This window comes from Salvelinus alpinus, chromosome 13 (genome assembly GCF_045679555.1).
Source record: "Salvelinus alpinus chromosome 13, SLU_Salpinus.1, whole genome shotgun sequence".
Classification (NCBI taxonomy): domain Eukaryota; kingdom Metazoa; phylum Chordata; class Actinopteri; order Salmoniformes; family Salmonidae; genus Salvelinus; species Salvelinus alpinus.
In genome coordinates, this window is record NC_092098.1 from 12433799 (window position 1) to 12444966 (window position 11168).

An 11168-nucleotide genomic window follows, 5' to 3' on the forward strand; every position below is an offset into this window, starting at 1 on the left:
TCCTGTTTCCATTGATCATCCTTGATGTTTATATAACTTCATTGGAGTCCACCTGTGGTAAATTCAATTGATTGGACATGACTTGGAAAGGCGCACACCTGTCTATTTAAGGTCCCACAGTTTGACAGTGCATGTCAGAGCAAAAACCAAGCCATGAGGTTGAAAGAATTGTCCGTAGAGCTCTGAGACAGGATTGTGTCAAGGCATAGATCTGGGGAAGGGTACCAAAAAATGTCTGCCGCATTGAAGGTCCCCAAAAACACAGTGGCCTCCATCATTCATAAATAGAAGATGTTTGGAACCACCAAGACTCTTCCTAGAGCTGGCCGCCCAGCCAAACTGAGCAATCGGGAGAACGGCCTTGGGCCGGGAGGTGACCAAGAATCTGATGGTCACTCTGACTGAGCTCCAGAATTCCTCTGTGGAGGTCCTTCCAGAAGGACAAGGATCTCTCCACCAATCAGGCCTTTATGGTAGAGTTGCCAGATGGAAGCCACTCCTCTGTAAAAGGCACATGACAGCCCGCTTGGAGTTTGCCAAAAGGTAACTAAAGGACTCAGACCATGAGAAACAAGAATCTCTGGTCTGATGAAACCAAGATCCAACTCTTCGACCTGAATGCCAAGCGTCACGTCTGGAGGAAACCTGGCACCATCCCTAGTCAGGATCAAGGGAAATATGAATGGATCAAAGTATAGAGGGATCCTTGATGAAAACCTGCTCCAGAGCGCTAAGGACCTCAGACTGGGGTGAAAGTTCGCCTTCCAACAGGACAACGCAGGAATAGCTTCGGGACAAGTCTCAATGTCCTTGAGTGGCCCAGCCAGAGCCCGGACTTGAACCTGATTGAACATCTCTGGAGAGACCTGAAAAGAGCTGTGCGGTGACGCTCCCCATCCAACCTGACAGAGCTTGAGAGGATCTGCAGGGGAAAATGGGAGAAACTCCCAAATACAGGGGTGCCAAGCTTGTAGTGTCATACCCAAGAAGACTCGAGGATGTAATCACTGCCAAAGGTTCTTCAACAAAGTACTGAGTAAAGGGTCTGAATACTTATGTAAATGTGATATTTCATTTTTATATTTTATCAGCATAACGCAACAGGAACCAGGATTAGTCGGATGAGGCAATGTTTTTCTACTCATCAATTGTCCAGTGTTGGTGATCGCGTGCCCACTGGAGCTGCTTCTTCTAGTTTTTAGCTGATAGGAGTGGAATCCGGTGTGGTCGTCTGCTGCAATAGCCCATCCATGACAATGACTGACGTGTTGTGCGTTCCGAGATTGCCAGAACACAACTCGTTGTACTGTGCAGTTCTTTGCCTGTTAGTGACCTGCCTGTAAGCTTGCACAATTCTTATCATTCTCCTTCGACCTCTCATCAACGAGCTGTTTTCGCCCACAGAACTGCCGTTGACTGGATGTTTTAGAATTGTTTTGGACCATTCTTGGTAAACCCTAGGCACTGTTGTGTGTGAAAAGCTCAGGAGGCCCGGCCCTTTCTGAGATACCTAAACAACGGCACCTGGCACCGACGATCAATCATACCGCGCTCAAAGTTTCTTAGGTCACCCATTTTGCCCTTTCTAATGCTCAATCGAACAGTAACTGAATATCTGTCTGCCTCCTTTATACAGCAAGCCACGGCCACGTGACTCACTGTCAGTAGGAGCTAACTATTTCTGTGAGCGGGGTGGTGTACCTAATAAACTGGCCACTGCCTGTAAATCACAACAGACCTTGATTTGAATTGACCTTTGCCTTTGACCCATAACTGCAGAAAGCAATGCTCTTTTGTTTTCCGTTTCAATACAAAGCACAGCGCAATAAACACACATAGAAACTAGAGGTCGACCGATTAATCGGGGCCGATTTCAAGTTTTCATAACAATCGGAAATCGGTATTTTTGGGCGCAGATTTGCCGATATTTTTTTATTTTATTTTTTTAAACCTTTATTTAAATCTTTATTTAACTAGGCAAGTCAGTTAAAAACACATTCTTATTTTCAATGACAGCCTAGGGGCAGAACGACAGATTTTAACCTTGTCAGCTCGGGGGAACCAATCTTGCATTGATTACATTGCACTCCAGGAGGAGCCTGCCTGTTAGCGAATGCAGTAAGCTAAGGTAAGTTGCTAGCTAGCATTAAACTTATCTTATAAAAAACAATCAATCAATGACTGTCATTGCTCCAATGTGTACTTAACCATAAACATCAATGCCTTTCTTAAAATCAATACACAAGTATATATTTTTAAACCTGCATATTTAGCTAAAAGAAATCCAGGTTAGCAGGCAATATTAACCAGGTGAAATTGTGTAATTTCTCTTGCGTTCATTGCACGCAGAGTCAGGGTATATGCAACAGTTTGGGCCGACTGGCTCTTTGCGAACTAATTTGCCAGAACTTTACGTAATTATGACACCATTGAAGGTTGTGCAATGTAACAGGTATATTTAGACTCATGGATGCCACCCGTTAGATAAAATACGGAACGGAATAAACGTTTTGTTTTCGAGGTGATAGTTTCCGGATTAGTCAAAGGTATATGGTTTAGAGAGAAATAGTCGACGCGTTATAATTCCTGTAATAACTTGCGGCTGAATTTGAAATTGGTTCCTTCGTCATTTTACCGTTCATGTATTCCATAGAGAATGTATTGATCTACTTCAAATAAGGGCTGTGTTTCGTGCAGGCTTAAACCGCCTCGACGTTTTGATACCCTTGTAAATCTCACTAGGATAAGGTAACGTTTGTCAACATATTTTCATAGATCCACTCTACAATTTTTTTTATCTTCGCTTATATTTTGCCAATATTGATCAGAGTTACCTTGTCCTATGGATATCTACACAGTTATAAAATTGGCACGGTGATGTAAGCCTACACGAAACACAGACCTTATTTTAAGTGAATCTAAAAATATCCTATGGAATAAATGAAGGAACCGCTTTTCAGATTTTGCTAGGTGTCATGGGAATTATGACTCGCACTTTGGTTGTCAATTCTAACCATGCCCATTATTAAAATAGGATTTCCTGCATATAGAAATTAATGTTTTTGTTTTCAACATTCATCACAGGTAACTTAAACTCTATTTTTATTCAAACAGTTGAGAGTATTTGTCTCCTAAGCAGACTCTTCAATATCATTGTCACTTCAGAGCTGTGTGTGTATTTATGTATTATATTAAGTTAAAATAAAAGTGTTCATTGTTCATTCAGTATTGTTGCAATTGTCATTATTACAAAAATGTGTGTGTGTGTATGATATATATATATATATATATATATATTTATTTTTTATTAATCGGTATCGGCTTTTTTTGTCCTCCAATAATCGGTATCGGTATCGGCATTGAAAAATCATAATCGGTCGACCTCTAATAGAAACAACGTGAAAATCAACACAAAAACAAGTGTCTCTGCTAAAATGAAAGGAGATTGTACAGTGAATTAGAACACGGAAGAATTACGCATTCCTGGACTGCAGATCTTGGTGTTGTGTTCTTTAAACCAGGGGATCCTCACAAGACCCAGTAGTGGGGCAATTGTGGAAACATATTTTGGCCTATATTATAGTATATCTGACCTAATATTTATCACTACACAATTTCACTTTGTTTAATAGGGGTAGCCTAGATGCAAAAAAAGGGATGAGCCCGTAAACAGACCAGCATGGGTGAAATATTCCATGCACTCAATGTGGACTGGAAAATGTTCTGTGGTAGTTTTAGGCTACTTCTTGGGCCTTGAGTCCATCTGTCTCTCACTTCTTCTGGACCCAACAGTTTGCCACATAGTTGGCATATTTTTTTCAGACCCTGTCCTCAGGTCTGGAAGGTGGTGTAATCCGAATGGAGCGCAGGAATGACTTGGCATTAGGCACTGAATCAAAGATGTGGGTCTTGCTCTCATGGGTGATGTGTAGCTTTGCAGGGAACATCAGAGAGTATGTGATGTTTTTGGCTGCCAATTCTATCTTGATCCCATCTTAATATTTAATTTTCCGCAACAGCTCTGCACTATAGTAATTGAAGACAGATATGCGCTTGTCCTTAGAATAGTTATCCCTTGGTTCTCAACAGCTGCATCATCTCCTGTTTCCGTTTTAGTTTTGATCAGTCTTCACCTGACAAAGTTATGTTAGTGTATGTCAGTTACCCCGTGAGCGATTTTGTGCCGGGCGTTGGGCCAGTAACCAAAAGGTTGTTAGATCGAATCCCAGAGCTGACAAGGTAAAGATCTGTCGTTCTGCCCCTGAACAAGGCAGTTAACCCACTGTTTCTAGGCCGTCATTGAAAATAAGAATTTGTTCTTAACTGACTTGCCTAGTTAAATTAAGGTCAAATAAAAAAATGGAAACTGTACTGCAGAAATTGAATGTAAATCATAGAAAAACCTACAAATGCATTCGGAAAGTATTCAGACCCCTTGACTTTTTCCACATTTTATGTTACAGCCTTATTCTAAAATTGATTAAATTGTTTTTCCCAGATCAATCTACACACAATGCCCCATAATGACAAAGCAAAATAGGCTTTTAGAAATTTTAGCAAACCCTTTACTCAGTACTTTGTTGAAGCACCTTTGACAGCGATTACAGCCTAGTGTCTTCTTGGGTATGAAGATACAAGCTTGGCACACCTGTATTTGGTAAGTTTCTCCCATTCTCTGCAGATCCTCTCAAGCTCTGTCAGATTGGATGGGGAGTATCGCTGCACAGCTATTTTCAAGTCTCTCCAGAGATGTTTGATCGGGTTCAAGTCCGGGCTCACGCTGGGCCCTCAAGGACATTCAGAGACTTGTCCCGAAGCCACTTCTGCGTTGTCTTGACTGTGTGCTTAGGGTCGTTGTCCTGTTGGAGGGGGAACCTTTGCCCCAGACTGAGGTCCTGAGCGCTCTGGAGCAGGTTTTCATCTCTGTACTTTGCTCCGTTCATCTTTCCCTTGATCCTGACTAGTCTCCCAGTCCCTGCCGCTGAAGAATATCCCCACAGCATGATGCTGCCACCACCATACTTCACAGTAGAGATGGTGCCAGATTTCCTCCAGACGTGACGCTTGGCATTCAGGCCAAATAGTTCAATCTTGGTTTCATCAGACCAGAGAATCTTGTTTCTCGTGGTCTGAGTACTTCAGGTGCCTTTTGGCAAACTCCAAGCGGGCTGTCATGTGACTTTTACTGAGGAGTGGCTTGCATCTGGCCACTCTACCATAAAGGCCTGATTGGTGGAGTGCTGCAGAGATGGTTGTCCTTCTGGAACTCTGTCATAGTGACCATCGAGTTCTTGGTCACTTCCCTGACCAAGGCCCTGTTTTGTTTGGCCAGGCGGCCAGCTCTAGGAAGAGTCGTGTTGGTTCCAAACTTCTTCCATTTAAGAATGATGGCGACCACTGTGTTCTTGGGGACCTTCAATGCTGCAGAAATGTTTTGGTACCCTTCCCCAGATCAGTGCCTTGACACAATCCTGTCTCGGAGCTACGAACAATTCCTTCAACCTCATGGCTTGGTTTTTGCTCTGACATGCACTGTCAACTGTGGGACCTTATAAGGACAGGTGTGTGCCTTTCCAAATCATGTCCAATCAATATAATTTTTCCACAGGTGGACTCCAAGTTGTAGAAACATCTCAAGAATGGTCAACGGAAACAGGATGCACCTGAGCTCAATTTTGAGTCTCATAGCAAAGGGTCTGAATACTTATGTAAATAAGTTAATTTAATTTATTTTTTATACATTTGAATTTTTTTCTTAAAACCAGTTTTTGCTTTGTCATTATGGGGTGTTGTGTGTAGATTGAGGATTTTTTTTTAATTTAATCCATTTTAGAATAAGGCTGTAACGTAACAAAATGTGGGAAAAGTCAAGGGGTCTGAATACTTTCAGTATGCACTGTAGATGTTGTGGTGGCAGTTGCAGAGAAGTACTTGTGTGTATGAGGTTTTACTGCAAAAGACTTACAAGGTGTGTTTAACAAAAGCGTCCCATCCTCCCAGGCCGTCAGCCTGGTGTAGGATTAATTCGGCTCAAAGTAGTGGAATGTGGTGAAAAAAGAAGATGAAATAGTGGTATATAAGTGTAGGGTTAGTTGGTGGTGAAATTATTTTGGGGGGTATCACAAAATGTAACTTGATTAACCACACACTCCCATTACAGTAGGTGGTGGCATGCACAAACAAAATGTGCAAATGCCATGATACCAAAGAAGAATACCACTCATCGGTTTCTGTGTCAAGGACGGAGGAGATAGTGTTGGCCTTGCAGTGGGTGGAGGAAGTCAAGCCAAACAGAGTAGTTATTTGCTCTAATTCACGTGCAGTGTTAATGAGTCTCCAGTCCTTAAGCTCACATAGCAGACAAGACCTGCCTTATTAGGTGCTACAAACCCATGGCAGGATTAGACAAATGTGTATACAGAAAGGATTTACTTTGGTCCCAGCCCATGTGAGAGTGGAGGGGAATGAGGCAGTTGATGTACTGGTTGAACAAGCACTTAGTAGTGGGGGTGTTGATGTTGTAGTTTCAATGAGCAAGGAAGAGGCAAAATGCCTGATATGGACAGTGATGGTGCATAGATGGCAGGAGCAGTGGAATAGAGATACTAAGGGCAGGCATTTATTTCAAGTACAGAGGAAAGTCGGGGAGGATGGCAAAATATTTTTTATTTTATTTAACCTTTATTTAACTAGGCAAGTCAGTTAAGAACAAATTCTTATTTACAATGACGACCTACCCCAGCCAAACCCAGACGACGCTGGGCCAATTGTGCGCCTCCCTATGGGACTCCCAATCACGGCCGGTTGTGATACAGCCTGGAAGGGACAGCAAGGGACAGAAGAGAGAAGGCTATTTTGACAAGATTACGGGTGGGACACAGCCAGTTGAATAAATGTGATAGGAAAGCATCCAACAGGAAAGTGTGATTATTGCCAGGAAACAGAGACCATGGAGCATGTATTGCTACAGTGTGGGCAGTAACAGAGGGAAAGAGAGAGGATGAGATGTAGTATGAGGGAGAAGGGATACAGGAAATTCGTTTAAAGAGGATATTGAGTAGAACGTCATTAGATATAGTCTCAAACATTGTATCTTTTTTAAGAGCAACAGGGCTGGCAGGTAGTATTTACGTTCTACATGTCTATGGCCCACACTCCAGTCCAGTAGCTGGCGGTAAGGCACCATAACGTTGGATGCAAACCGCCGATAAACCGCACCAAAGAAGAAAGACGAGGAGAATCTCCTACGGGAAGGAAGCCACTATAGACTGTATTGGCACAGATATATTATATTAGAATATATTTGGTATTGGTACGCAGCTGCACGACAAACTCCTCTTCCTTCTTCAGTTAGCCAGCTGGCTTGCTGCCTGACTCACGCCATTTGCTGTCAGTGAGGTGTAGTCACTAGTTACCACAGCCACAAAGTCATAAACCCCGCCTATTTCTACAATTTATTTTATAAAAATATTATTGGAAACCTAACCCTTACCCCACTGCTAACCTTATGCCTAACCTTAAATTAAATTCCCAAAATCATGTTTGTATTTTCATAAACGTTTTCGATATAGACAATTGTGACTTTGTGGCTGTGTTATCTAGTGGAAACTGATGTGGGGGCTGTTGAGAAGCCATCAAAGTACAAGGAAGGTAACGTTACATAGCTAGCTACGTAACCTAACTGGCAAGGTGAGATTAAAGTTCATTTGTACAGAAATAGACTAAACAAAAGTGACTTGGTTTGTACAACCTCAAAAGGTAGCTAGGTAACGTTAGCTTGATGTAGTTCGTTACTAACGGTTAAACATATCTAACATTACTATAACGTTGTTCGCTAGCCTGCTGCTGGCAGCTTTTCTGTTAGCTAGTTGGCTAGCTAGCTCGCTCGCTAACCTTACATACACTAGCAAAACTATTTTTCTAGCTACAGTAGTCTACATCTACTAAGGTATTTGGTAAGTCCTTTTGTAACTCGCTATCAGTCAGCTAGCTAATGTACTAGCAAATATACTAGTCAGCTCCGACACTAGCCTGTCTGCAACAAGCTTCTAGCTAACAAGCTAGCTAATGTTAACCCCTAAGAGCCAAGAGTGTGCCAGAGAAAACCCCCAGCACTCCAATTTACTATAACGTTTCTAATGAGATCTTAATAGCTATCTAACTCCTCTTAATTTTGGTTTTAGAGACTGAAGAAGCTGCTCTGTCACCGTTTGAGTGCTGAAGAAGAGTCCTCCAGGAATCCTCATTTACACTTGATACACACCTTTCTCTGCAACAGCTAAGTCAAGACTGTGTCTTGTTAGCTACCGTACTAAAATGGTGAAGATATTTGTTGGAAACGTGAATTCCTCAACCACAGAACCAGAACTGCGTACTCTATTTGAGAAATACGGTCAGGTGTCAGACTGTGACATTCTGAAAAACTATGGCTTCGTGCACATGAATGAGGAGGAGGAAGCCCAGAAGGCAGTGGCAGAACTCCATAAGCATGAGCTGAATGGGGCGCCCATCACTGTGGAGTTTGCCACTACGAAGGTCCGCAATGCCACCAAGATCTACGTAGGGAATGTCCCTGAGGGGACCACAGCTGCTAAGATAAGAGAGCTCTTCCAACCGTTTGGTAAGGTGGTAGAGTGTGACATTGTGAAGAACTTTGCCTTTGTGCACATGCAGAGAGAAAATGAGGCCTATGAGGCCATTTCCAAGTTAAACCACTCTAAAATGGAGGGCCAAAAGATCTTTGTATCCATCTCCCGCAACAATCAAGCCAGAAATGGCAGAGGGGATGACTACCCTCACCACTATCCACCTCACCCACACCACGATCCTCACTACCTCCCCCCTCGAGCTCCACACGGTGACTACTACGCACCTCGTGGTCGCTATCCCCCTCCTCCTCCCCTTCCCCCACCCCCCCCTAGGGCCTACTACGAGTGTGACCTATATGAGAGGCATGTCCGCCATGACCCATACTCTTCCTCCTCACGTTACTATGAGCAGGATCCTTATGAGCGACGGCTTCCCCCACTCCCTCAGCGGCCACTTTCTCCCCCCCTTACTTCCCGTTATTACCGGGAGCGCAGCCCCCTGGCTAGCTGGTCTCCACCCCCACCTTCCTCTGCCAGCTATGCCCGAAGGGGTGCCGAGCGAGATTTTGTTGGTGGCAGCTCTGTGCCCCCTCCTTCCTCTATGTGCTATGCTCTGGGCTCAGGCTTTGATAAGGATGATTACTTTGAAGAGAAGTACTCCAATGGTTTTGGTAGGGGCTACTAAGGGCACTTTTTGAAATTTTATTTAGGTGGAAGATGTATGAGTATGTTGGCAATGAGTGCGCAGTTTTTCTTAAGCTGGGTGCAATTGTATATTATATAGAAAAACGGGTAATGGAAACAATACTGTTCATTCATAAAGCTTACTTGTCAAGTCAAGCAGCACACTTATTGATTTTGACTAGTTTTTGTTGATCATGAATAATCACCAGCCATATCAGCAGTATATGAATGCGTTTTATATTAGTTTCATTGTTGCCAGATTTTTAGACTTGAGGTGGTAGGCTTGTGTCTTTGAATGTTTGTTAATATTAATGTCATATTTTGAATTTTTGAAGGAGTTTAGGATTTTTTTAATGTAGTATAGGAATTAAGTTTTGTGTAGTAGGCCCTATATCAGGGGTCCCCAATTACATTCAGCCGTGGGCAGATTTTTTTTCAGCGGAGGGTTGGAAAGCCGGAACATAGTTATAAATAATTTGTACACTGAAAATTGACCTCAAGTATCCAAAACAGATCATATTTGACAAAAACAGAATAATTTCAAACCTTGATTACATTGGAATATGATCACATATACCTCTTTATGCGTAGTAATACTTGTGAACATATTTCCTAAATCGGCAAATAAAATCATTACGGGCCACCTATTGGGGAATCCCTCCCTACATTGAGTGGATGGCACTGACTAAAACTATTTCTGCTTTTTTAGAGACCGTTTGAAGGGAAATTGATATGTAATTATCAGTGGTAAGTTATTTATATCATACTTGTCTATCACATTTATTTTGTTGTCAAGTCCTGATACACTTTTCTCTAAGACATTTTTATTTTCTTCCTGAGGATTTTAGTCCCCTAAAATCCCTCTCACTCAGGTTTTTGTCATTCACCACAATTCAAAGGTTGGGGTGTTTGTTGTGTGCAAACTAGCTGACTGACTAACCATGCACACTGCATCAGCTGACCAAGCTCATCTCATCTGAAGGCCTTGCCACGTTCGGTGCAGCATCATAGGATAAAGCATTGTCTCCGAAACGAAACCCGATACGGCCGATTCATCGACTTGACGACTAAATAAAAAGATAACCACCGAAAAATTGTTGCACCTCCGGAGTCACAGCCTGTATATCTATTTGACATTATGCATATGAATCACTCGCTGTCCGTAGAGTTACAAGTCCTTTTTGTTTTTGTATAAAATGGATGTAATCCAAGATAAAATAATTGAGAAATCTACGCCTATAAGGACAAATCTGACTTGTTTTTATTAGAAGAAATACATGAACAAATGTCTTGATCCGCCGCTGTTGTCATTTGGCCGCTTAAATAAATGTTCGACCTCTGATCCCGTCGATTTTTCATTTCATTTATTTTTTAGTTGACTATCTTTACGAATTGATAGTGGAATAATTCTTGCTCAAATACATGATTGACAGTTACAAATTGTTTAATTGAAATGATTTGTGTCCTTTTACAACCAAATATGAATTGAAGGGGGGGAAAAGCATCCTCACCGGTGGTCAAGCGAGTAGCTTAGAACTATGTCAATGGTGTTGAGGTGTTTGGAGGTCAAACATCTGTAGAAGGTAAGGTGTCGGGTGTATACATGAACTTTCATATAACCTACCTCCACAAACAAACCCCCACAGGGTGCTAAACTGTGACTAAACTCACTTTTGTGTAAGACCTTACACATGGCTTTTCCCTTTTGTTTAGTCACTTCCTTTCTCCAAATAGAGGAGTAGGACCGGTATAATGTAACCCTTACCTGCTGCTATTTAATTGATCTTGTACATAAGCTATTCTATGGAAGCTTTCATCCATCTGAAAAAGGTAAGTGACAAGTTGTGTAATGAGCTTGACAGGAAAACTGAAAGTACTGAAATTGAATGTAAGGAT

The 11168-nt window shown here is 42.2% G+C and overlaps 1 protein-coding gene across 1 annotated transcript; it reads left to right on the forward strand.

Annotated features, from left to right (window-relative positions):
- Positions 1-7490: 7490 nt before the first annotated feature.
- Positions 7491-10614, forward strand: LOC139537112 (RNA-binding protein lark-like). Its single transcript, XM_071338032.1, has 2 exons — positions 7491-7689; positions 8184-10614. The coding sequence occupies exon 2, from the start codon at positions 8317-8319 to the stop codon at positions 9271-9273; it is 957 nt and encodes a 318-aa protein (XP_071194133.1). The 5' UTR covers positions 7491-7689; positions 8184-8316; the 3' UTR covers positions 9274-10614.
- The last annotated feature ends 554 nt before the right edge of the window (positions 10615-11168 follow it).

What these genes read in the sequence shown, in the direction of transcription:
- LOC139537112 (XM_071338032.1), top strand. Translation starts at nt 8,317, where the DNA reads ATGGTGAAGATATTTGTTGGAAACGTGAATTCCTCAACCACAGAACCA.